The sequence below is a fragment of the Myotis brandtii genome, unplaced genomic scaffold (genome assembly GCF_000412655.1).
Source record: "Myotis brandtii unplaced genomic scaffold, ASM41265v1 scaffold199, whole genome shotgun sequence".
NCBI lineage: Eukaryota > Metazoa > Chordata > Mammalia > Chiroptera > Vespertilionidae > Myotis > Myotis brandtii.
This window is the reverse complement of record NW_005357414.1, coordinates 3608833-3636622: the sequence shown is the minus strand read 5'-3', so window position 1 is coordinate 3636622 and position 27790 is coordinate 3608833. Positions and strand designations below refer to the sequence as shown.

Here is a 27790-nt window from a genome sequence, read left to right as displayed (position 1 = left end):
AAGTGTGAGGGGGGGGGGGGGGCGGTCAATTGGGAAAAAAGGAGACATATGTAAAGCTTTATAAAATAAAGTTTATATTATAGTTTAGAAAATTATATATATATATATATATTTTACAGGTTTTTTTTTAAAAAAAGATCCTAAAGGGTCTTTTCTTACATTTAGAAAAGTGATAATTCCTGAAACTCTGAGAGAACAGACTGTTCTCCAAATTAGCATTTTTCAAGTATGATCTATGGACTTTCTGCCTGAGCCACCTGTGATTTTTGTTTATAAGGCAATTTGCTGGGCCTCACCCCATATCTAGTTAACCAGACCCTCAGGTAGTCAGAGAAATAATGTAATTTTTAGCAATTTCCCCTAGGTGATTCTTATGTACAATGAAGGTTGAGAATCACTATCACTGTTAGAGAAATCCTTCTGAACCCATGGGAATATAGAAGGGGAAGCAGTAGAGTTGTCCCTCTTTTAGGAGGGAGAATGGTTTCAAGAAGTACACCAGCTCTATAGTGAGTTAGGGTAGGGCCAAAGTTAATATCCTAAGTCAAGTCTTGCAATTTAATATCCTTGTTCCCAAATAACAGGGCAATAAGAAAATAGAGGAGTAAATTGGAACCTCTCTGTTTGAGCTTGAGGAAAGCTGTGAATTACTTGAGAGAAGAAGAACAATTTTAGATACCTGAAACCAGTAGGCCATCCCCAAACCTCTCTTAAGCCAGTTGTTTCACCTCTTCCTCCATCTCTTCCTCTACCCTGGCCTAGACTGGAACTATAATGAATGGATTCAACTAAGCTTTAGCATCTCCCCTCAGAGTATAAAACGAAGGAATAACCCAAAGGCATCAAGAAGATGAAGAGAGGCATGCAGTTGAATCAATCAGTCCTTCAATATCAGTGGGGGCTGAAGTTGTTTTTATGGAGCCAGTTGGCTTTTTCAGAGTGCCAGGTCTTGACCTGTTCAGAGTTTTTTCATTCAGGCTGAAGGTAATACATGACTTCTAGCCTTGGCCTTGCAAACTGAGAAAGGTTGCATCATGTGCTAGTTAACACCCTGGGCTGCTAGCATAGTTTCTGCAGGTGGACAGGTAGGAGTAGCCTCTGAGCCACTTTTTCTTGTGTGATCTTAATTTCCAACCTCAGTCTTATAAGCCCAAATATAGCACTCCTAATAATCTTATATTCAAATCCCCAATCAAGATCCAAAATTGCTTCTGTTCAGATATTTAAGGCTGTTGGTTTGCTCATTCCCTGGAAAGCCTTCTCCAGGGAGTTTGAGGAACAAATAAACCCAAGGGGACAGAATCACCTTTTACTCCTTTGAGACCTTGGTTTCCTTTTGGACCTCGTTCTCCCCGAAGACCAGGAAATCCTGGCTCTGTGCTTTGTAGGGTTCCAGGCTCAAATGCTGGACCTTCAGAAAAAAAAGAAACATAAAACATTGGCACCTTACATGAGCCTGGGCTCATTTGACTCAGCACAACAGCTCAGTCACCAAGGCTTGGGTTCTCAAGACTCAAAAAATGAGATTAAAAAAAAAATCCAAGACAGGGACCTAAAGTCTACAGTAATTCCATCTTCTGTTGGCTTGATTAACTCTACTACTAGTTATAAAATGTCTACCAAGTTCTAGGCACTGGACCACATACTAGGAATACGGAATTGTACAAAGCAGTTTCAGTAACTCAGCAGTCCCAATGTCTATTCCAGAGAGGGCTCTTAGGACAAAAGAGGAAATGGGTGCAAGCTGCAGTGGTCATGGGCTTTAGGTCTCAAAGAAACATGCTGGGCATATTTCCATCCTTTCTCTTAGAATCTAGAATCCCATACTCAAGTATAAGACCTACAGAGAATAAGCCCTATGGAGGCTTTTAGCAGCCTCCTTGAGATTCAAGCTTGGCTTCCCATATCTCAGGCCCTCAGTCCACCCTTGAGGACAAGGAAAAGTTTGAAAGAGCCAATGTTTCTTCTTTGGGAGCTGCAAGATCAGAGGCCTAGGGACTGAGAACAGTGAAGAGTAAATGAGTACAAAAGTCGGAAGGCATTAGGTCGTGTTTGATCATCAAGGTGGCCCAAATTTGCTTGTTCCTTGATGAACATTGTGACTGCTGTGGTTGCTAACTTGTAGAAGCAAGGCTCTGACTCAGAAAGAATGGGGCCTTCATCACTGCTGCTCTGTAGTTATCATGTGTCCTGGCTTAGCTACTACACCTGTGCAATGCTCCCTCCCTCAAATGTCATGACTGTTTTGCAGTCTGGATCACACCTGAGTCTCAAGACCAAAGAGAGAAATGAACAACTTACCAGGTGAGCCTGGTAGGCCTGGTAGACCTGGTGGGCCTGGCAAACCATCTTTTCCAGGAAGGCCAGCTGCCCCAACTGTGGTTTGGCCTGGGTTTCCTTTGTTCCCTTTCAGGCCTGGAACTCCCTGCGGCCCTGGGTCACCTGACACACCTGGAAAAATAAGCCCACACAAAAATACTAATCACATCACCCCACTTACTCTTCGGGAGTATTCTACTCAGTGGCATACATTGGAAACTAAACTACAAGGGAAGAATTTGGGAAAGCATTTGCCCTTCTCTTACATCAAAGTTAGAAAGGTCCTTGGGAATCTCCTAACCTAACCTCTTGAGAAATTAAGGCCCAATGACATGAGAAAAATTGGTCAGGGTGCAGAGCTTCTTAGTGGCAAACCTCAGAGGGAAACCTGGGTCTCTAGCTTCTCATTTCTTGATTTTTTTCCAGTTTGGTGCTGCAGTCAGCTGTACTTCTTCCAAGTGGCTGCTTTAAAAGCACAGGAATCTTTACAGAAGCTCATTCCAAGGAATTTAGAAACTGGTACCTTTAAAATAATGTCTGAGCCCCAGCCGGGTGGCTTGGTTACTTGGAGCATTGTCCTGTACACCAAAAAGGTTGAAGGTCAGATTCCTGGTCAGGGTGCATACCTAGGTTATAGGTTTGATCACTGGTCGGGGCTCTCTCATTGAAGTTTCTCTCTCTCTCTCTCTCTCTCTCTCTCTCTCTCTCTCTCTCTCTCTTTCTCTATCTCTCTCCCTCTCTCCCTCACATCAATAAACATATCCTTGGGTGAGGATTTAAGATAAAATAAATACAAGTAATGTCTGAATATTTATATTTGGGACATAATTGCCTCCCAGACTCTGGCATGCCCTTTCTATTTTTATTACTATAGAATGCCATAGAGGTATGCCCCTCAAGTGATTTGCTTTATGGGTACTTTCCATAGGATGCTGGGGCTAATTATGCACAGAGCGAGGGTCTGGATACCAACTTTCCTCTGAGCTTTTGTTAGGGCCTTCTGTTAAGCATCAACTGGATGGCACATTCTTAGAAAAATGACAGAGCTCCAGCAGTCCAACCCAGGCTTCTATAGCTGCTGCAAACCTCAATGACAGTCTGGATTGCCTATTTAGCTATAGCACATTATTGAGGCCAAAGGAAAGTTGTCCACCCAAGCTTACTCCTCATATACATTAGCCTTGGGCTGGCAGTGAGAACCTAATTGACAAGTCAACCTTTCCTTTGACTTTGGCTAGGTATGTACTAGACCAGAGATATAGAAGGGGATACTGGACACCAGAGTAGAGAGATAACTGATCTGTGTAGGAGGTGGGTTAATTTGTTTCACCTGGTAAAGCTGGTAATCCGGGGATGCCAGAAGAGCCAGGCAGGCCCTGGATGCCTTCATCACCTTTAAGTCCTGGGAGGCCTGGAATACCAGGGTCTCCAGGATAACCTGGCATTACAATGAAATAAAAAAAGAAGTAAGCAAACCCAGAAGACACTCACAAATGCCACAAAATGCCTAAGAAAAGATGCAAGGAGATGTCTTCAGGTAGAGGTGCCTTTCTTGTCCTTCATAGGTCAAGAAAGGTCTTGTCTCCCAGATGCTAATGCCCTCATATGATAGTGGGTCTACTTGAACTAAGACTCCACTAGTGTTCAGAAATGCTCTGGCCAGAGTTTGCCTCCCATGGTAAGATCTGGCAAGTACTATGAAGTTCCTACTACTACTAGTAATCTGATATAATGTCTCAAATGTCTACCATTTGGGTTAAGGGGTTGAAGTCTACTGGTATTTTTCATGTTATACACATAGGTTTTTTGGGAGAAGACCAGAGGAAGACACTGTCAACTGTTAATGTCTCAGCTTCAATGGGTTTACCAGACAGAGCTTGAGCTTGAGAGGATGAGGGGAGAAAGATAAGTTAGGAGACCCAGGTTGAAGAGACACAATAGTAGAAGCCTTTGATCAAGCAAGAAGTAGCTGGAGAGAGTGGGCATCTGGATCTTTGGAGAAGGCAAAGGGAAGAGTTAGGCACACACAGTAACTAGAAAAAAGAGAGGTGAAGACAAACTTTCAAAGCATCATTCTGTTAACCAGTTGCTCCCCCAAGGATACATTTTTATTTCCAATGAAACTGTCAAGCTCAAGCATGCATGGGATCATGTAGCTGAGACCCTGAGTGTCCCATAGTATCAGGCTTGAAGTCAGCCTAGCTGGGGAGGATATCAATCCTTCCCTAAGCATCACTAGAATAACCATTTTTCTCAAATCCAGGCCCAAGCTAACTCAAACCCTAGCCTTGGTAGACCCAACACAAAAATGCAGTAGGTTTTGGCTTGTTTCCCCAAGACATTGGAGTTAGCTTCACTCCCCAAGTTCAGGACCCAGGAGGAGCCCTTGGAAGTGTTGAGTTTAACAGCAATCCAATGGCTGACAAAAGAATCTTTAAATAATTATAAGGGATATAGAATTTAACTCCCTGTCTTTTCTTCTATGCTCAAATCAATGAAAAATTGCACCTGAGATCACAGCACCATCTGTATCGATGTAAACATCTGGGCCTGGCAGGCCAACACCACCCTTTTCTCCCTGCAAGGATTAAATACATTAAACACGAATATTTATGTGACCTCATCACCTAAGACCTATGTGTCCTCAAATCCATTCCCCAGAAAAGTTCCTCCTTCTGCAACTCCTGATTTCCAGGGTCAACTAGTCCATAGGTTAATTTCAAAGTCCTATCAATTTAAGTTGAAGCAACACAAGTCAGGTCAGAAGTCTGATACTCAATTGCAACCCTGTCAAGAAAAGGGATCCCAATTTCATTTTGCAACCTGACTCTAGGAAAACCTGCTCTGGGCCTGGAAAATATATCATAGAAATAGATAACATGGCTACACCCAAGAGATGCCAAGGGGGGAGCAGTGTTTCAACATTTTCCTCACTCTCAGCAGGCCTGGGACTTTGCTATTGTCACTGCTCTTGTTAGTGAATGTCAGGCAGAAGAAGTCAAAGGAGTCTTAATTGTCCCCCAAAAGGGACTCAGATACCATAATCAGATACAGTGGCATATTTAGCGGTGGGTGGTGGGAATTCTCTGTCCTACGTGCAGGCAATAAGGGAATGCATTGTCAGTAGAGAATTTAAGAACAATAATAAAACTGAAAAGTTGGCAATTCTAAGCAATGTCAATAAAAAAATATTCCTCCTTGAAGGAATAGATTTGCTACCACGTTCCCCTCCCCATTTAGTCTACCATTTATCAAGTAGTATTAAATAATTCTCATCAGCTTTGTGTATTAAAGTAGGATGTATGCATTTCATGTGAAAAGGATGACATCTAAAATGTTAAAATACTTTAAAAATACTTTATTTCATATGTAGGCTTTTGCTATGGTCTGAATGATTGTGCCCCCCCCCCAAATTAATGTTGAAAACCTAATGCCCAAGGTGATTGTAATTGGAGGTGGGTCATGAGGACAGAGCTGCCCCAATTGGGATCAGTGCCATTATATAAAAGGTCCAATAGAGCCATCTCGCTCTTTCCATCATATGAGGACACAGGAAAATACAGGTAGTTTGTAAGCTGGAAGGGGGCCTTCACTGGAACTCAACCATACTGGCACCCTGATCCCAGGCTTCTAGTCTCCAGAACTGAGAGCAATAAAGTTCTGCTGTCTATAAGCAACCCAATCTGTGATATTTTGTTATAGTAGCCTGAATGGACTAAACAGCATTTTTGGCAATTCTTCACTCTTCCTTCCTCCCAATCCTGGATTTTTACTTCCCAACAACATTACCTTAATTCCTGGCAATCCATTAAGCCCGAGGAAACCTGAGGACCCCTTCTTGCCCTGTGACAGAACATAGTTACAGCTATGTTGAATGTCTACATAATGGTGTTTGGATTAGGCCAGTGCAAATGGCACAGGGACATTGGCTGGCATTCAAGGGTATGTATGGATCCTACCTGACTCTGTAATCTGTTACAGAAGGCCATATGACACACTAGGTAGCCAACTTGCATGCTTGGAGGTACAAGGGCCAAAAGGTTAGAGGTGAATATAAGCAGGCTGGCCTTGCTAAGCACTGATAACATGCTAAAGAAGTATGACCACATCATATAGCATGACATGGCATGGCACCAAACTTGACACTGGATACTCATCTTCTTGGTTGCAAACAAAAGAAGAGAGTGGTTGAGTTTATACCAATTAAAGGGAGGCGGAAAATTTGTATTATAAGCAATGTCTCCCTTTGGATTGATGGTCATGTTAAGAAAAGTGATGGGACCTTTTGCTTCAGATTTTATACACCAAGGCTTTAATAATATTAACCAAAATACCTGACTCCCTGGAGGTCCTTGGACTCCTTCTAAACCCATGGGACCCTGTAAAGAGAAAAAAAGGCACCTGAGAAAGATTAATAGCTCACACTAGAAAAAGCCACTAGATTTACATAGCAAAGCTATCCAACTGAGTTCAAGGTTTAGCAGCTCCTAAAATCAGGTAAGAGAATGTTCCTAGACCTGGCTTAATGACTTCTTTCTAACTACTAATCCATCAGGTTGAATAGCCACCACACAGAGCATTTTTAAAGAGCTAAATAAATGGAAACATTTTAAGCACTAGGTGGAATTTGGTAAAAGGGCTGGGTGGTATTATACTTAGTCTGCATTAGCTCCAAGTCATGAGATTTTTAAATATATTGTGGGAGGGCCTCTTGTCTCTCACTCCAAATGCATAATTTGTTGGTGATTGTGCCTTTTCCAGACAAGGGAGTAGGGAAAAGAAGAGAAAGAGAAAGAAATGGCAGGGTAATGGATGAACATTGCTGAAAATTCAAAAGACTCTTTAACAAGCTTCATGATGAAGCTAAAACACAATTCTCTAAAGTGTTACTTCTTTAAGGCTAAGGTTGACCATTTGCTTACAGTGTAAGACCCAAGTGTGTGAAGTTACTTTTCCTCTTGAAGTGAAATTATTATTGGAAACTGTTGACTCAAAACATCACCACAATCTAGAACTTCTCAGGCTTGTTTCTGTTCTATAAAAATTGCACTTGGCCCTCTTTCTTCCATTTCTGCATCCCCCAACTCTCACCCTTGCCCATATTCCCACAGGATAGAATGGAATGAAAGCAAGACAACAGTCACATAATTCTTTAGCCCAGAAGGTAGTTATACATGGGAGCAAGGGGAGTAAATAGTCTGAGTAGTCACCTGTATAGGGGGTACATCATTCTTTATTCAAAGGAGCCATTACTTCAAAGGAATGGGTAAAAGTGGAGAGAAGGTAATCTTAGGGGCCTGCCAGAAGGCTGAGGAAGAGAAAGAAAAGCTTAAGTGGCCCTAGCTGGTTTGGCTCAGTGTACTGAAGGGACCTGGGTTCAATTCTGGTCAAGGCATGTACCTCGGTTGCAGTCTTGATCCCCGACCCTGGTTGGAACGCATGTGGAAGGCAATGAGTCGATGTATTTGTCTCACATCGATGTTTCTCTCTCTGTGTCTCTTCCCCTCCCTTCCACTCTCTCTAAAAATCTATGGAAAAATATCCTCTGGTGAGGATTAACAAAAAAAGTGTCTAAAACAAAAACTAATAAAAATAATTATTTAAAAAAGAAAAGCTTAAGTGGCCATAAAGTTACATAACATAAATTTGAAAACAGAAAATAAAATGGACCAGGTGACTTAACAGACCCAGGCAAGCAACATTCCAGGTTCCTACCCTACCTACCCTAGGTCCTGGCAAACCAGGGATGCCTTTTTCTCCTTTTTCTCCTGCAGTTCCAAATCCCTAAAGGGAAAAAGAAACCATAAGTTACAACATTCATTTCCTCATAGGTCTTCTGGTTCCATCCAAAGCACAGTGGTAATTTCAAACCATCTCCATTGTTCCACTGAGGAGGCTCACAATGCTGAGTCTCCTGTCACTTTTTGAGAAGCACATAGGACCTGAATATAATTTGGACCATTCATTCAAGGTTAAGTTTTGGTTCTAGAAGTAATGTCTTCTCCCTCAAACAATATTGCATATATTTATAGTAACATGGACTAACAGCATAGAAATGATAAAATATCTAATCCCATTGATTTTGCAGATGGGGAGAATAACACTCAGAAGGGCTAAGCATCTTGTATGGGTTACAGAATCAGAAAGCCGGGTTGTCAGACTTCCATTCCAGGACCCTTTCCATGAGAATAGGCTTCCTTCCACCATCCAGGAATTTGTTTTTTTGACCCTCAAATGTTAATTCTTGGTGGTCAATACTAGAGGAGATATGATGATTACAATATCCTTCTCAGTGGGAAGTCTTTCTATCTTGGTGTGGTCTAGAGTCCTGCAGACCCTAGAGCAGTGATGGTAAACCTATGACATGCGTGTCAGAGGTGACACGCGAACTCATTTTTTTGGTTGATTTTTCTTTGTTAAATGGCATTTAAATATATAAAATAAATATCAAAAATATAAGTCTTTGTTTTACTATGGTTGCAAATATCAAAAAATTTCTATATGTGACACGGCACCAGAGTTAAGTTAGGGTTTTTCAAAATGCTGACACGCTGAGCTCAAAAGGTTCGCCATCACTGCCCTAGGAGCACTCCAAATGAGGACTGTGACATGGTTTCCAATCCCTCTTGCCCTGCTCACAAGAGATGAGGGCTTACAGCCATGGGCATGACTGGAGGATTCTCTATGAAGAGGCAGGAATCCAAAAAAAGCAGAGTGAGTGAGAAAGAGCTTCCTCTGCTCTGAGTCTAAGCAGTGGTTCTCAACCTTCCTAATGCCGCGACCCTTTAATACAGTTCCTCATGTTGTGGTGACCCCCAACCATAAAATTATTTTCGTTGCTACTTCATAACTGTAATTTTGCTACTGTTATGAATTGTAATGTAAATATCTGATATGCAGGATGTATTTTCAGGGGTCGTGACCCACAGGTTGAGAACCGCTGGGAGGCGAGCACATTCTGGACCCCAAGATACAGAAGAGTTCATTACATAAGTGGATAAAGACTTTCCCAGCAAACTGAATCAAAGCCATTTGTTACTGCTTAAAATTGGATGTTCTGGAGAATAGATTTTGGCAAACAACATTTAAGCCTATTATGAGAGTAAAGGAGGCAGTGAAGCTTTCTTACATGTAAGCTTGTAAAAGACACTAAGTGTTATGGCACGTTACCTGTTGTCCGCCTATTGTGACCTGGCTCAACTGGTTGAGAAGGCACTGTACAAATCCTGTTTGTAGTTTTCTTCCTCTTATGTAGTGAGTATTCCCATGGGTACTGACAACTAGCTGAATAGCCCTTAGCTTTCTAGGCCCAGGGTTTTTTTGTTGTTTTGTTTTTTAATATGGATTGTTTTGTTGTGTTTTTATTGGGGGAGAGTGTGTGTTTGAGCATGGTCTGATTCAAAGCAGGCTTTGGTTTCTATTTGCCTTTCTCTTCATCTGCAGTTGTGTGTCAAATAGCTCAGACTGCATGCTGAATAGGATTTCTATTCAGAAGGCTTGCAGGTCGAACTGAATGCAAACTTATTTGAAATCTGTTCTGGATCTCAAATTGGAAACCAATGCATGCTGCCCCCTGGTGGAATGTGTGTATTGGCCTCTGAAGTGAAGTACTTCATGCAATGTTCTCTGTCCTGTCCATGGAAGCTATGGCAGCTCAGGCTGCCCCAAACTCTAAAAGCGCTAAGATGGGTTTTATAGTTGACAAGCAGAAGGATGATATCACACTCACTTCTGTCTCCTCCAAGGCACATTACTGCAGGCTGAATGCATACAAGGCCCCATACATACTTGTTGAATTAAATGGAATAATTGCCCAGAGGACAAAACTATTTCAAAGGGTGAAGGAATGTCTAGGAACTGTCTTGTGCCCCCCCATACACATATCTTGCCACAGTTGGAAAGACAAGGGGGCCTTGTCTTCCTTCTTCCTGTGGTCTACAAATCTGTTTCTCAGAGAGAAGGTCTGAGAATTTGCACAACAACGTGAAAAAAATAAATACGTAAGTTTAAAAAGAAAAAAAAAGTAATCTTTGAGTGTGTGTTAAAGCCAATACAAAATAGATGACTTGGCAAGATATTGGGCTGTAGGCTCAGCTTGTCTCCAGCACAGGGAGGCACCATACAGGGCCCTGCTGAACAAGCTGTTCTAGCAAAATGTCCTAGGACCATCTAGTCCTTACAGGTATGCTCTCCAGGGCCCTGATATACTGGTATTTTTGGTTTAAGGATATTAGTTAATTTTAGTCACTTGGCCAGAAATAAGGGGAAATAACATAGTCACTGGGTCAGGGTGGGGAGGATGGTGAAAAAAAAAAGGCAAGCTGACTTACAAAATTAGTCACAGTGACATAAAGTACAACACAGGAAATATAGTCAATAATAAAAATATGCATGGTGACAGATGGTTCCTAGACTTATGGTGGTGATCACTTTTCTAAGGTATACACACATCTAACCACTGTTGTACACCTGTAACTAATGTAATATTGTATGTGAACTTAATTTAAAATTAGATATAAAAATAAAAGTTAAAATGGGTACAGTAAAAAATAAAACAAAGAAAAGAAACAAGCAAGGTACAAACACTAGGCTGGAACCAAGAGGTGTCAGAACCCACTGCCCAGTGAGAGACACTGTGGCCATGGTCTTCAGAGACATTCTCCCCTGAGAGGGAGGCCACCATGCAGTCACACTCTGCTCGAGCTTCTCCCTCAACCCAATGACTTCCTAGGGCCCCAGTAAAGGCAATGGAGATGGCTAGACACCCCTCCACAGCAAGGGTGGCTTCTCTAAGGGAAGGCAGGAGGGAGGCTGAAGCATGATAAGGGGGTGGGAGGTCATGGGGGAGGATCAGGGTGGGATTTGTGGCAATATTTTGGAACCTAAACTGCAGAAATCTGTTCTGCTTGGCATTTGAGGGCAACTTGAGATTTGAAACTTGAGAGGTTAGGAAAGTGGTCTCCTCAACTGTGTCCATGTCACACTGCTGCTGTTCACCATCAGGGCACCAGGGTCCAGGGCCTAGCTTAAGTCTGGCAAGCTGGGTCTTCATCTTCAAAGGACCTACTTGAAGTTCCTGGAAAACGTGGTGCCCAGTAGCTGCCTCAGGTCCACTCAATAGGTACCTCAGGATTTGCCAGTTTCTTCTCTCTCTCTCCTCATCTTTTCTATTTTGCCCTACCCTGTGTTTGCCAGTTCCTTGGACAGACAACACACAGGTGCATGATTCCAACAATCTTCATGGGAGTATCTGTGGTCTACAAGTCTGAGTATGCTCCTGGAGACAATGGGGTGAAATGTGTGAAGCTGAGACTGAGCCAAAAATCAGGGATATTTGGTCACTGCAAAGGGTGCAAGAGAAAGAAGGCATACATAATATTGGGCTGGCTACTTGTTAGCAATTGCTGCAAATATTTAGGCTCATATGAAAGGGAAACAAATTGTTAAAGAGAACAATTTGGATTCCCTAAAGATTCCATTCTCAGCTCTGCCTTGTGTGGATAATTGAAAGTTTATGTGAGGGGTTTGGATTTCAGAAGTGTGTTTCCTCTGAAAAGCCCAAAGTATCTCAAACATGTTACCACCTTTCTTCTCACAAATTTTCTGTCATAAGACACAGAAGGTACCTATGAATGTTCTCATTAAGCAGGTAGAGATGTTAGGAGTGAAGAAATTACATGATTTGGCAAGTTTTCATATCAAATCTATTCCGAAGTGGGCTGAAAACTCTGATTTCCAACATCTGAAAATATGCTGTGTTATATAAAGAGAGGCATTTTTCAGCTTGGGATGTATTTACAATCAACTGGAGTTTCTATTTTTCAGCCCACATTGTGAAACACTGGAATGCTGAGCTTCAAACGGTATTGCAATCTATCACCCTGCATTGTTGTCAGCCAGTCTCTTTTTATTTTACAGGACAAAAGGGAACACGGGGAAAATGCAGCAGGGGGAATTATTTGAGGTAGACCCTGGAAGAAAATGAGAGGGAGGGAGGGAGAGTGAGCCAGTAAATCCAGTAACACCAAAGTTCCACCACCATAATGACAAGAATGAACTGGACTGTAGGGGGCAGTGTGGTATGGGGAAAAAGTTCTGAGTTGGATAGAAGTAAAGAAAGCTGAATTTCTGTCTCAGTTCTGCTAATAATTTGCTGTGTGACTCTGGACAATCAATCCTTTTCATCCGTTCAGGCCATGGTTTCCTCATCAACACAAGGAGATAAGCCCAGCCCACCTTGCATACCTCACAGGCATCACTGGAGGTGACTAAAATCTATGTGAAATGCTCACAAAGGAAGGTGCAAACCTTTTTCCCTAGCACACTTGCAAAGCACTTTATATCTGTGCTGTCCAATTGAAATATAATGTGAGCTACTGTTATTTTAAATTTTCTTGTAGTCACTTTAAGAACGTAAAATAAATAGGAGACGTAAAATAATATACGTAAAATAATATCTGATGATTATATTGTCATTATGCTTTTAAAAAGCTCTTATCTCTTAGAAATGCTGAGGTGTTAATTTAATAACATTTTATTTAACAAACTATATGGTAAATATTGTCATTTCAACACTGAAGTAAAAATTGTTAATGGGACATCTTAGATTTTTTTCTCATACCCAGTTTTTAAAATCTGGTGTGTATTTCACACTTACGGCACATCTCATTTCAGACTAACCACATTTCAAGAGCTCAGTAGCCATATGTGGCTAGTGGTATCATTTTGGACAGCACAGTTTCATACTTTGCAAATAAACTCTACGTACATTGAGAGTTGGGCCTCATTGAGAGTATGTCCATTGCTATATTACAGATATACAGAGAGCTTCAGAGACTTGAAAAAGTCCCCAAACTGGAGCTGAGTCTTAAGCCCAGGTGTCTTGTCTCCAACAGTAGGGTTCTCTTCCTTTCTGATTCATTAGATGCTGAGCTGATTATAATCAAAGACACTGAACACATGATTCTCTGCTCTCCTGTGTTTCTACAGAATAACAGGATCATCAGGGAAACAACCTGTGCCACTGGCTCTACTGGCTCTGTTTTCTGGCCACCCAGAGAGACACAGTGTTTCAAAAATCTGTAGAGAAGCACTACAGTCATCCATCCCCACTTTGCCAGCAAGCAGTCATGTTCATTCATCTTTGATTCATCCATTTCCCTCCCTACCCCTTCATCTAACCCATGAAAACCTTGTCAACTTCTCCTTCAAAATACATCTTATGAATTAAGAGCCATATCAACCAGATGTAATATGTGGGCCTCATTTGGATTCTAATTCCAGTGAGGCAATTATAAATAATATATTTATGAGACAATCACAAATCTGAATTCTTTCCTTTAACTGATATTAAGCAATTACTAATACTTAATATCTGATGATTATATTGTCATTATGCTTTTAAAAAGCCCTTATCTCTTGGAAATGTTGAGGTATTTATGATGAAATAATATGTCTGTTATTTGCTTCAGATTGGCTATGAGTTGGCAATTATTGACATTTATACCATTATGCCATTCTCTCTACTCTGTATATGTTTAAAATGTTCTATAATAAAATGTTTAGCCCTAGCTGGTTTGGTTCAGTGGATAGAGTGACAGCCTGTGGACTGAAGATTCCTGTGTTTGATTCTGGTCAAGGGCACATGCCTGGGTTATAGGCTCCATCCCCAGTAGGGGGCATGCAGGAGGCAGCAGATCAATGATTCTCTGTCATCATTGATGTTTCTATCTCTTTCTCCCTTCCTCTCTGAAGTCAATTTATACTAATCATAGAGGAATATGCAAATTGTCCAGGACGCTGTCACAGTAACAGTAAGAACCAAACAGCAGGCTGCATGGGGCAACAAGACCGGCAGGGGGGTTAGTGAGGGACGACCAAATGACTGAACAGCAGGCTGTGTGGGGTGACCAGGCCGGCGGGGGGGGCAGTTGGGGGTGACCAGGTCAGCAGGGGCAGCAGTAAGGGGCAACCATGCCTGCAGAAGGGGCAGTAAGGGGTGACCAGGCCAGCAAGGGGGCAGTTGGGGGCAACCAGGCTGGCAAGTGGGACAGTTGGGGGTGACCAGGCCACCAGGGGGGCAGTTAGGGATGATCAGGCAGGCAGGCAGGTGAACAGTTAGGAGCCAGCAGTCCCGGATTGTGAGAGGGATGTCCGACTGCCAGTTTAGGCCCGATCCCTGGGATTGGGCTTCAACCAGCAGTTGGACATCCCCCCAGGGGTCCCGGGTTGGAGAGGGTGCAAGCTGGGCTGAGGAGGCTCCCCCCCCCCCACGTACATAAATTTTGTGTACCAGGCCTCCAGTAAAAATATATTTTTTAAAAGTGTGAACTTTTTACATTTTGAATGCATGTACTTTCCATTTTCATTGTTATCACCCTAGTCGAAGCCACTGGACTGCTGTAATAGCCTCTGTTTTCTGCTTCACTCTCCCCACTTTCTCCACTCCCCCATACCCTCTAACCAGAGTGATCTTAAAAATACAAGTCAAAGCCTCCTAATAGATTACTGCTACATTTAACATAAAAGCCATATTTGACTGATAAAAGTCTCCATGATCTAGATCAGCGGTTCTCAACCTGTGGGTCGCGACCCCTCTGGGGGTCGAATGACCCTTTCACAGGGGTGGCCTAAGACCATCAGAAAACACATATAATTACATATTGTTTTGTGATTAATCACTATGCTTTAATTATGTTCAATTTGTAACAATGAAAATACATCCTGCATATCAGATATTTACATTACGATTCATAACAGTAGCAAAATTACAGCTATGAAGTAGCAACGAAAATAATTTTATGGTTGGGGGTCACCACAACATGAGGAACTGTATTAAAGGGTCGAGGCATTAGGAAGGTTGAGAACCACTGATCTAGATCCTTCCTCTCTGCCTTCTAATGCCTGGTTCTTGGCCTTGCTCACTCTGCTTCCATCCATTCAACTTGTTCCTCAAAAGCTCTGAGCTTTTTCCAAACTTAGGGTCTTCATACTTATGGTTCCCTCAGCCAGAAACAATCTTCCTGATCTTCAAATGACTTGTTCCCTTATAATATGCATTTCCTCAGAGAGGCCTTTCTTGACCATTGTCCAAAGTAGCCCAACCCATTCCCAATCCACATTCCATCACTTTACTTTTTTTTAATCTTCTATGTATCCCTTACCATTTGTTTTCTTGTTTATTGTCTGTCTCCTCCCTCATTTTCCCACTAGAATGTACTTTCCTCAAGGACAGGGACTTTTAATTATTGAACTGTTATTACTCTTATAGCCTCAGAGTCCAGCAGAATGCCTAGCACATAGGGGCCCTCGAAAGGTTTTTTTAGTGAAAGATACAAAGGCAGATAGGAAAGTGAAGATAGGATTACTAAATTTAACTCCCATTTACTGAACAATTGATAAATGTCAGACATTTGCTAAGTCCTTTTCATTAAGTTAAAAAATTTGTCAAACCCGAGTGGATAGAGCATTGGCTTGTGGACCAAAGGGTCCTGGGTTTGTCTCTGATCAAGGGCACGTACCTCAGTTGCTGGCTCCTCTCTGGCCTGGGCCCTGGTCGGAGCTCATGCAGGAGGGAACCAATCAATGTGTTTCTCTCACGTTGGCATTTCTCTCTGTCTCTCCCCCTCTCTTCTACTCTCTTTAAAAAATCAATGGAAAAATATCCTCAGGCGAGGATTAAAAAAAAAAAAAAGAAAGAAAGAGAAAAAGAAACTTGTCCAACATCACATAGCTAGAATGTGGTGAAACCAGAAGTCAAGCCTAAGTATGTTTTAACTCTAGAACTTGAGCTAATAAACTCTAAGGTATATAGTCTCATGAAGAGTCAGGATAATGTTCCCATGGGTTCAAGAAACAAAGAACATTTCAAATGGCCTGACTGGAGTGGCTTAGTGATTGAGCATCGCCCTATGAACCCAAGAGGTCACGGTTCGATTCCCTGTCAGGGCACATGACTGGGTTGTGGGCTTCATCCCCAGTGTGAGGCATGCAGGAGGCAGCTGATCAGTGATTCTCTCTCATCATTGATGTTCCTATCTCTCTCTCCCTTCCTCTCTAAAATCAACAATAAAAATATATTTTTAAAAAAGAACATTTCAAATGCCTTCTAATAATGAAGATGGTGGAATTCTCTAAAAACCATAGGAAGAAGTCTTCCTGTTAGCCTTCTATTGCTATAGCTTTTGTCCAATCAAACACTATATAGATATTGACCAAATAAAGAGACTTACTGGAAATCCTGGAGGGCCACTTGTTCCTGGAGAACCCTGAAGCCCTGGTTCCCCCTGGAAAAATAAGCAAAGCTTAGTGAGTAGCAGCAGGAAGCAGTGAACTTAAAGGAGATGGCTCTCTTGAGCTACTTGGGCTGGGCTGTGGGAAACCAATGGGGTATCAGGATTGGGGCATCAAAGGGTGGTGCAAATTACAGACTGCAAAAAACCAATGGTTTTGGGGAAAGAGTAACAATTACATGCTAATTTTCCTATATGTGCCCTGGAAGGGCTCTCTAAAGTTTGGGAATGATCAGGAATGCAAGTAATCTTTCACATGTTTATAAACTGTTTCTAATCAATGGATACTTCCTATAAACCTGGAGGGAACCTGGAGCTATTGTTTGCACAAAGACAAACTTAAAGAAATGGGACTAAACATCTTCTCCTGGCTGGATGCATTGACCAGAGGCACAGAATCATAAAACTTATGAAAACCCCAGGAAAGAAGGGAATGCAGATTACTGAAAAATATCTGGACAGTTTAACAGCATGTAACCATTCAAATACTAGTACACCCATATGCACACTCATTCATATCAAAATACAGAGTATAACACATATTGGCTAAATGGGTCTACAGCTTCAGCCTTGGTAGTTCAGATCAGGTAAATTAGAGCATCTACTGCCACATGTTGACAATATATCCTTTTTGGCATGCTCAAGTTTTAAGGGCAAATAACTTTAAAAAAGATACTGCAACTCAAAGAGCAACAATTTATATCGTATGTGCTCTGTCACAGTCTTTGGGAACAACATAATATTGAGATGGGAGTTAGGAGGAAAAACCCAACTCTTCAATATTTAAGTTATTTAGCATCTTGATAATTGGATATGCAAAAGTAAAACACAGAAAATAATCACTTAAATGAATACTCAGAAAACCAAGAACACTCATATCCACATACCAAAAGACAACCTTTTAAAAAGCCTTTCATGAGGGACAAAACAAAGAAGGCTTTAACTTCACTTTCAAACAAAAATCCATTGCCCAGGACCCACTGTCCTTCTAGTGTAGTCTGGTTATTTGAATTGAACTTTGGTATTAATAGGAAAAAGCTTATTAACTTTTCCTGTTCTTAAATATTCACTACCTTAGATCCTTTCTTCCCTTTGGGAAACCCCATGAATTCCAGTTCTCCAGTAGATGGCGGGGGTCCTGCAGGACCAGGGAGACCAACATCCCCCTGTAAAATCAAAAGGAACTTTAAGCAAAGCAGAACCACACAGACCATTTCTCTAGAGGGTGAGTTTGTCCTCTGTAGGTAACTCACAAATAAACTGTCCATTACTTTGGCCTCTTCACCCTCACCATTGTATCAATGAGGAAACAAAACTATCAGTGCCAAGGAGTGAGAAGAATTATAAGCCTGTCCAAATGCATTTTGTACCAGCAGTGCAGAAGAAGGAAGCAAAATAAAGGAAACTGCAGGTTCATGCTTGCCTGCTCATGCATAAGGGTGTTTAGAGGAGAGCAAGAAAGGGGTTTGAGCAAGGTGAATGGACACTTCTCTGCAACTGTGATCAGACTGTTATTGGTCTAATCCTTGTCAAAAGCACAAGCAGAGGCCTTGAAGCCCATGTTAGAACATTGGCGGCTGAATTTGCTCATTGGAGGCAGTGCAATCTACAAGAGGCACTCATGAAGGGGGAGAAAAACAAGCTTGTAGTCTCTCTTGAGGCTCCTAAATCATTATAGAGGTAAATAGGAGAATGAAGAAGGGGAGATACAAGAGAATGGTGAAAGCATGGCTAAGGAGGCAAGAGAGAGGAGATGAAGAGAGAGGAAGAGAAGAGGAAGCAAGAGGAGGAGGAGGGAAGAAGAAAAGAAGGAAGAAAAGGAAGGAAGGAGATAAGAAGCCAAGAAAAGAAAAGAGTAGGTGGCACAGTACACAAATACCCTGGTGGAAGGAAGAGGCAATATATTTCAAGAAAGTATATTTGTAAGACATCCACACTTCACAGGTAGGAAGCAAGAAGACTACAATATTTTAAAGGAGAAAGACCACAATATCCTATTTGTGGCATGTGCACATGAAGCCCTCAAGAGACCTCATCAGAAGATCCATGTGGGGTGGAAAATGATCATTTCCCAAGGCAAAGATTCAAATCCCCTTACACAAGCAGGCACAAGGTTGTAGCCAGAGACATTTTTTTGGAGCACATGGAATACAGATTGTATTTTGCGAAAATCTATTTACCTTGTCTCCTTTCTCTCCTTGGAAACCTAACCCCATATTCCCCTGGGGCAGGAGGCATAGGGAGGAAAAACAAAATCAATTACTAAACAAGTTCTGGGAACTTCAGTAGGAATGCAGTCTCTTTTTTTTCCACCAGAAAGTGCATTTAATCAAACCAGAATATCTCTGGGGAAACATGATTACTTAATGGAAGGAGGCCAAATGTCCTAAGACACAGTATACTTACATCAAGACCAGGGAGACCAGGGGGGCCTGGAGGACCCTATATTAAAGATGAAAAGAAACAGCACTTTTTAGTTTCAGACAAGAAGAATGTGGGCATGTTGAGAGTACTCCACCCATCTTGGTATAGCCTGGCATTGGTGAAGCAAACTCTAGCTCCCTCTCTCAAGGTTCCAATCTCCCAAATTGACCCAATAATCACATTCATGTTAAGATAGTGAAAGTTTCATGTGTCATTCTTCCCAATAGGCCAATTACTTTGGTGAAGGTAAACCAAAGTAATCAGTGGTAGGATTTTATGCACTGGAGAAAGAAAAATCTGGGCAGGGCTTTCCCAGAACCACACAGATGACTCGCTATGCTTTTCCTATGCCAGCTATGGTAAACAGGATTGGTATAAAAGAGAGAGAGGTAGGTAGAGCTTTCCAAGTTGCAGTGTTGAAAAGGATTTTGAAAATTCTTCTGTGCTCAGGGTAGGTGATGCTGGTGGTAGTATGATTAATTAGCAGCACCAGGGGAGTGGATGGTAACAATAGATATGCCAGGTATCTGCCATCTCTGGGCTATACTTTAGGTTGATCCAGACTAGGTGACTTTGGAAGCACAGAGTGAATAGTCATATTGATGCTAATAAATAAAGACAATACATAGCTCCTTATAAGAGCATACTTCCTTTTAATCCTCCAAGAATGGAGTTACCTTCTCTACTAGGAGAACCTACATTTACACAGGTGCACATTAAATCCATGGCCTAATGCAGTGGTTTTCAACCTTCTGGCCCTTTAAATACAGTTCCTCATGTTGTAACCCAACCTCTAATGCTTTGAGTTCCTTTAAGGAGAGAGAAATGCTTGTTCTTCTGAAATCAGAGATAAGAGCAGTGGTTCTCCGCCTTCTGGCCCTTTAAATACAGTTCCTCATGTTGTGACCCAACCATAAAATTATTTTCGTTGCTACTTCATAACTGTAATGTTGCTACTGTTATGAATCGTAATGTAAATATCTGATATGCAGGATGGTCTTAGGCGACCCCTGTGAAAGGGTCGTTTGACCGCCAAAGGGGTCGCGACCCACAGGTTGAGAACCGCTTGCCTAGTGGCTAAAGCATTCATGTGAATGAATTCTATGATAACATGGTAGATTTAGTTACTTACTTGAAATCCTGGTGATCCTATAGGTCCTACAGCTCCTGGAGAGCCGGGTGTTCCTCGTGGGCCCTAGAGAGACAAGTTTTTACTAAGGTCATAAAAGCAACACAGTTTCTCAATGAAAATGAAAACATTTGCCCACAAAAACTGCACAACAATGCTCATTAGCAGCATTTAATCAAACCAGAATATCTGAACTTTGTTCATAATACTAAAATAATGGGAATGTCCTAGCCCATGGTTGGCAAACTGCGGCTCATGAGCCACATGTGGCTCTTTGGCCCCTTGAGTGTAGCTCTTCCTAAGCCTTAGGAGTACCCTAATTAAGTTAATAACAATGTACCTACCTATATAGTTTAAGATTAAAAAATTTGGCTCTCAAAAGAAATTTCAATCGTTGTACTATTGATATTTGGCTCTGTTGACTAATGAGTTTGCCGACCACTGTCTAGGCATCCACTGATACAAGAATTGATAAGTGAACTGCAATACATACAGTAAGATAAATAATAGTAAAATGTAACTACTGATATATGAACCAATGTAAATGAATCTCAAAAACACTGTGCTAAGTGAAAAAAGCCTGACCCTAAAGGCTACATATTATATTATTCCCTTTATATGATGCCCTAGAAGAGAAAAAAAAAACTGATTTAGGATAGAAAAAAACCTCAGCCTTTGGGCTGAGGTGGGGGCAGGGATTGACTAGAAAGGGACAGGAAAGAACTTTTGGAGGTGATGGGAATGTTTTATACCTTAAGAGGGTTTTGGGTTACACAAGGATATACATTTGTCAAAACTCATTATATGTACACTTAAGATTTGTGTATTTTATTATATGTAAATTTTACATAGAAAGAAAAACTGTAAACAAATTTTGAAGTCTAGCTAATGATAGGCATGCAATTTACTTTAAAATGAGTAAATATGCCGAAACCGGTTTGGCTCAGTGGATAGAGCGTCGGCCTGCGGACTGAAAGGTCCCAGGTTTGATTCCGGTCAAGGGCATGTACCTGGGTTGCGGGCACATCCCCAGTAGGAGATGTGCAGGAGGCAGCTGGTCGATGTTTCTCTCTCATCGATGTTTCTAACTCTCTATCTCTCTCCCTTCCTCTCTGTAAAAAATCAATAAAATATATTTTTAAAAAAATAAATAAAATGAGTAAATATGAGATAGATTGATGGATGGATAGAGATGGGTAGATAGATAGAAATGGGACAAAACAAGTATAGTAATATATTAATGGTTAGGATGTTCACTGCAAAATTCATCCAATTTTGCTGTATATTTGAAATTTTTCATATTAAAGTGATGTAAAAAAAAGGAAAATTTTAAAAAAGAATCAAAACAATTACATTAATATCAGGTAAACTAGAATTCAAGGCAAATAATATTACCAGAGATAAGAGGGGGCATTTCATAATGATAAATAGGTCAATTCATCAAGAAGATATAGTAATCTTATATGTGCATGCATCTAATAGCAGAGCTTCAAAATATATGAAGCAAAAACTGACAGAAATAGACAAATCCACATTATAGTTGAAGATTTTAATATACTTCCCTCAGTAATTAATATAAGTTAGACAAAAATTATCAGTAAGAATATAGAAGATACAAAATATATTACCTTGACCTAATGTTTTTTTTTAGATCACTATACCCTAAACCAGCTGAATACATAATCTCTTCAAGTGCACATGGAAAGATAGTTCCATATTCCAGGCCATAAAACAAACCCCAACAAATTTAAAAAATATTGAAGTCATACAGAGTGTGCACTCTAACTGCAATGAAATCAACTGGAAATCAATAACAGGAAGATATCTCAAAAGTTGCCAAATGTTTGGAAGTTAAACAACACATATTTGAAAGGAAAAATCATAAGGGAAACTAGAAGATATTTTTACCTGAATGATAATAGTGATGAAATTAAAAATAAGACAATGAAATCTGAAGAGAAAGATGGTATGGGGAAATGTATGGCCTAATTAAAACTAGGAGCAGTAATAAGCTGATATGTGCTTAGGTAAGGGATGGAGAGGCCAAGTGAAATCAAGACTTAAATAGGTGGAAGAGAAACTAGGGATTTGAAGCTTCCCCAGGGATGTATGATAGTAGAATATTTCCTTGACAATCCTATGTAATAAAGAGGTAATATGCAAATTGACCATCACTCCAACACACAAGATGGCCGCCCCCGTGTGGTCAAAGATGGCCGCCACAAGATGACCGGCAAGGGAGGGCAGTTGGGGGCAATCAGGCCTGCAGGGGAGAGCAGTTAGGGGTGACCAGGCCAGCAGGGGAGGGAAGTTGTGGGGGACCAGGCTGGCAAGGGAGGGAAGTTAGGGGTGACCAGGTCAGCAGGGGAGGACAGTTAGGGGCAACCAGGCTGGAAAGGGAGGGAAGTTAGGGGTGACCAGGTATGCAGGGGAGGATAGTTAGGGGTGACCAGGCCTGCAGGGGAGGGCAGTTAGGGTGACTAGGCTGGCAGGGGAGGGCAGTTAGGGGTGACCAGGCTGGCAGGGAAGGGCAGTTGGGGGCAATCAGGCTGGCAGGGGAGCAGTTAGGCATTGATCAGGCTGGCAGGGGAGTGGTTACGGGGTGATCAGGCAGGCAGGCAGGTGAGCGGTTGGGAGCCAGCAGTTCTGGATTGTGAGAGGGATGTCTAACTGCCCATTTAGGCCCACCAGGATCAGGCCTAAACGGGCAGTAGGGCATGCCTAGAGGGCTCTCAGATTGGAGAGGGTGCAGGCTGGGCTGAGGGACACACCACCCCCAGTGCATGAATTTCGTGCACCGGGCCTCTACTCAGCCACCAAACTCCCCTCTTCAAATCTACATGGTTTATTTATCATGCCTGTGTATGTACATAAACATTGTACCTCTGCAGGTAGGGAAATGATTTCTAAGAGAAGCTATGCAGCAAATATAGTTATTCTACAAATTTAGTTAACACACCACCTAAACCAGTTGTTTAGCTGTAGGGGACTGGATGTCCTTGGTCCTTACTCGTTCATCTCTGTTTGCGTGTGTGCTTGCATACATCCTATTTATTGCCTATCTTTTCTCACACTGCTCTCTGTTTAGAAAGCTTCCTCCCATTGCCAGCCAGTCTAAACATCATCCATACTTCTCAGAGGCTACCTTCTCTATCTTAAATATAAAGTCTTTCATGATGTATCCTTAGTTGGACAGCATCTCTTCCTTAAAACTTTTGTGGAATTCTTATGCCACATTCCTAATAGTGTTTCACATCCTGGGTCAGGGAGTGGGCAGAGACCATATCTGCATTGCCTCAGGGATCACTTGTAGAATTTTTTTGAGAGTAGGTGCTTAGTATCTGTTCTGGAATAAAGCAGAAAAGAAGGAACCCTGATATAGGCAAAAAGGAAGAAAGGAGGGGCTTTTCTTAACCCATTTCAAAGGAAAATGATGACAATGTAGGAACTCAAGGAAAACAGAAAGCTCTTATTAATACAACTCACAGCTTTTCATGGACTCACTATTATTTAGAGTCCCTTAAAATTTGTTTTATAAAGAACACTTTTTAAAGAAGAGTGTTGTACTTTTGTTTTATTGAGGACACTTTCAACACACAGGAAACACTTAGTAAATGCTTGCTGAATGAAATGCAAAATTCTGTACCAGGTAGTATGCAGTTTCCTGGTCTAAAGGTTTAAAAGCTTTCCTGCTGTGTAACTTTGTGGTGGACAGTCCCATCAGTACTTTCTCATCTGGAAAAAAGACAATAGTGTGACCCCTTTTCTATGGATTTTTCTTGAGAAGGTCTACAAAGACCTTCAAACACTGAAGGGAAGAATGAAAAGGGACAATCAGTAACTGTTGACTAAACATTGAGAGCTCAACACATAAGTAACAACTTACAGTGATTCCATCTAGTCCAGGCAGCCCAGGATCCCCCTGAGAAACAGAAAAAGGCAGAAGAGTGAAGAGATTAATAAACCAAGTCTGTGGTATTTCATAGGTAACTGACCTAAAATGCTTGGGCATAAAAACGCTTTGCTGAAGCTTAGTCCTCTTCTGTCAAGGTTCTGTGTTTTAAATAATGTATGAATTGGACATATTCAACCATTTACTTTTTTCCTAAGAAAAGTCTAGACTCTAAAAGGCAAATATTATAGCCTTGGTTGAACAGGATTTCATATTTTACTTGAATTAATTAATTCTTACTTTTTCTAGGAACTTATTAGAAACTGTTTTTGTGGGCTGGTGATTTTCCTTCTCTTTTTGGAGAAAAGCAAGCTACGTTCCCATGTGCCCTCATCCCCAGAGAATCTATGCCCATATATATACACAATGCAAATAAGACATTTCAAGGGAGAATCAACAGAGCATGTAGTCTCTGATTACATTTTAATTACTTTGCACCACCTTAAGTCACTGTATAAATCTATAATATAACCATCTTGTGGAAATTGCTGTGTTCTACTGGGTCCAAGGTCTCTTTTATTTTTGGCCAAACTATCTAATCAATGTTTGCTGTGACAATGGCCATATTTTGATACCTGCTAGTCTTACTGCACTTGGCTTATGGTAAAAATCAGCTCTCTGCAGAATGGAAAGAACACTAACTGGCTGTGTGACTCTGAGCAAGTCACATAGCCTCCGTATATCTCAGCTTTTCTATCTGTAAAATGAGCAACATGAATCTAACAATCAGGTCTTTCCCAACTCTTATATTCTATCTTCTGCTGTGGCATCTATGGACAAGAGCTCGAATACTGTGCCTTTGTCAGTTCTCATCCAGCCACCCCCATCACTCCATTCCAAAGTGACTTCCAATGTTCCAATGTTCGGGGTTCTGTGTGTGGATGGAAGGCAGAAAGGTGCCATCCTCAGCTGAATGTGCTCAGATGCACCTTCCTCTCATGTTGGACACATAGATTTTGATTTTCTAGCAAGGAAATGATGGGCTCCCTTACCACTCTTTAAGGGAAATAGGGTCAATCATTTGGCAACAGAGTTTATTGAGGGCCCATAGGGTACCAGGCAGTATAAACCAAGAATTCAGTCACAAGAATACAGAAGGTTTTTTATCAATGAAGAGATGAAAGTTTCTAACCAGCTTCAGAGTTGATGGGCAATTTTTGCAGACAGCCAGGGTCCCAGCTAAGGGTGATGAGCCTGGGTTCAGGGACAGAAAAGGGCAGGGCCAGGATCCTGGGCTGGTGGCCATGCTGAGATGGGCAGAGACATACATGGCTTCAAACCAAGGTATGCAGACATCAAGGATTCTAGAGCAGACAAAAGGTATCTGCCTCCAGGAAATGTCTCAGCTTGTCAAAGAAAATGATATGCATGCAAACTGTTTGCTGATCTGTCTCTTAGTTTTGGTCTAGATACTATAAAGCAAATATCTTTGACAGTATGGTTACAAACATTTCTGTCAGTGTTTGTACCACAAAATGCTCAGGGTCCTTTTTAAATACAGCTTGGTCTGCATCTTAAATAGAGACACAGATGCTAGTTCTGGAAATGTTTTTATTGGATCTGGGGCCCAATCTTGGGGAGCTCAGCTTATAGCCTACTCAGCTGTCTGCTTCAGAGGCTCTTACCTTCATTCCTTTGAAACTACCTTGGGTATGGACAGGTTCACCTTTAGATCCTTTCTGACCAGGAAGCCCCTGAGTAAAATCAGAAAAAAATCTTGTGAAAAGACACACACACAGAGTTTTGTTAATAGTATGAACTGATCAGATAGAGGATGAAACAGTAAGAGGCTGAAATTATATGGATTATTCTATGGCAGAATTGGCTATGCTAAGGGCCAAAGTACATACCCAGAACAGCTGTTGTGTCTCAAAATCATATGCCCACTCCCCCAATTCCAAAATCTCTAAAGGGATTAGAAAGGAGGAAACTTTGAATCTATTCAGAGCAGTCAACTTTTTCTGTAAAGAGCTAGATAGTAAATAATTTAGGCTTTGCAGGCCATATCTGGGCTCTGTCCCATATAGTTTATCTTTATTTTTACAATCTTTTAAAAATGTAAAAAGAAGCCACAGGTCAAGGGTCACGTTAGCCAGTTTGCTGACCCCTGGTCTAAGAGATATCTACAAAACTATCTCCATTTTGTGCTGCTACACACAACTTCAACTTCAACACCTGTCCGAGAAGCCAGTGTGTCTCACTAACACAGAAAACAATTCAAAGTATGCCCAACCCATCTATCAACCAGAAATGTACTGTCTCATTGGCAGATGCCAGCTAACGTCGGCTAGATGTTGTCCTGTTGGGGAAAGTCAATGTCCCCATATTTAATGGGAAGTCAGGATCAGTATTGGGGGTAAGGTTAAATTTTGGGTACTGAAGCATTGATTGAATGATGATTTTTTGAGCTCAAAACTACAGTTATATTAAAAGAACAATGTGGTCCCAAAAGCACAAACAAGTTTCTTTCCTGACACTTCCTGTTTCCCCTTATACTTGTGGCCACTACTTTCATCAAAGAAATATCAAATAATATCCACTCAGGATTCAGCAGGGTTATTAAGGTTCTGTTTAGTAAAATACATGTCCAAGTTCCTATTTAGGCTTAAAGGGAGGTTTGGGGACAAGATTAGGTTTTACCTTTTTCCTTTGACTCTCAGATGTTCATTACCTCAAGATTTCTTTTCCTACTGTTGGGGGTAGCACTTCCTTTATTTCCTGGATATTCACTTTCCTAACACATATGTGATTTGCTCTATTCTCCTGTTGCCATGGCAGTGTTTGAAGAACTTTTGACATAAACAGCTCATACTATGTTGGTAATACAACCCCCCTCCCCAATCGCTGCATATTGGTTTGATCCTTAGATGTCTAGGTTCTTTATGACAATCTGGGGCTTGTACTTTGTATGTATGTCTCACTTTCATATTTTATTATTTTATTTTATTAATTTTATTTTTCCCATCACCATTTATTTCCCCTATAATCTCTTCCACCTGCCCACACTCCTTCCCTCCATACTAGGTGTATCGGTTAATAATGTGGATTTTGTAATAAAAGAAAACACAATAACTTCAAGAGAAACATCAAAAGTGCTTTATTCAAAATAATGTCCATCGCTAGCTACACATTTCTCCCATCTTTCAGGTAATTTATGGATACCGTCCCAAAAGAACTTTTCTTGTTTTGAGGCAAACCATTCAGTGACCCAATTTTCCACTTCTTCATATGTTTTGCAGTGCTGCTCAGAAAGTGCGTGTGCCATCGATTGGATGTGCCATCGATCAGAACAAGTGGTAATCTGAAGGAGCAAGGTCTGGTGAATACAGCAGGTGGGTTAATACTTCCCAGGCAAGATCTTTTAACGTGTCTTTAACTGGTTTTGAAGTGTGTGATGGTGCGTCAACATAAAGCAAAATTACTTTGCCATGTCTTCTGGCCTATTCTGATCATTTCACGATCAAAGCATGGTTCAAATTAATTATTTGTTGTTGGTAGCAATCAGTATTAACAGTTTCACCTGGTTTTAGAAGCTCATAATACACCACACCTTCCTGATCCCACCAAACGCAGAGCATTGTCTTCTTTCCGAAGCAATTTGGCCTTGTAGTCGATGTTGATGGTTGACCTGGATCAACCCATTATTTTGTGCATTTGGGATTCTCAAAATAAATC

At 41.2% G+C, this 27790-nt stretch overlaps 1 protein-coding gene across 1 annotated transcript in view; it reads right to left on the bottom strand.

Moving 5' to 3' along the window:
- Positions 1-27790, bottom strand: part of COL4A6 (collagen, type IV, alpha 6) — a 383431-nt gene that overhangs the window by 37814 nt on the left and 317827 nt on the right. The window contains exons 7-20 of the mRNA XM_014538830.1: positions 25741-25809; positions 24050-24085; positions 20167-20229; positions 19017-19052; positions 18791-18832; positions 17684-17776; positions 16551-16604; positions 8044-8103; positions 6654-6698; positions 6109-6162; positions 4828-4897; positions 3650-3757; positions 2302-2451; positions 1307-1411 (exon numbers count right to left, since the gene is read on the bottom strand). Coding sequence (XP_014394316.1) covers positions 1307-1411; positions 2302-2451; positions 3650-3757; positions 4828-4897; positions 6109-6162; positions 6654-6698; positions 8044-8103; positions 16551-16604; positions 17684-17776; positions 18791-18832; positions 19017-19052; positions 20167-20229; positions 24050-24085; positions 25741-25809 — 985 coding nt within the window. The remainder of the gene's footprint in view (positions 1-1306; positions 1412-2301; positions 2452-3649; positions 3758-4827; positions 4898-6108; positions 6163-6653; positions 6699-8043; positions 8104-16550; positions 16605-17683; positions 17777-18790; positions 18833-19016; positions 19053-20166; positions 20230-24049; positions 24086-25740; positions 25810-27790) is intronic.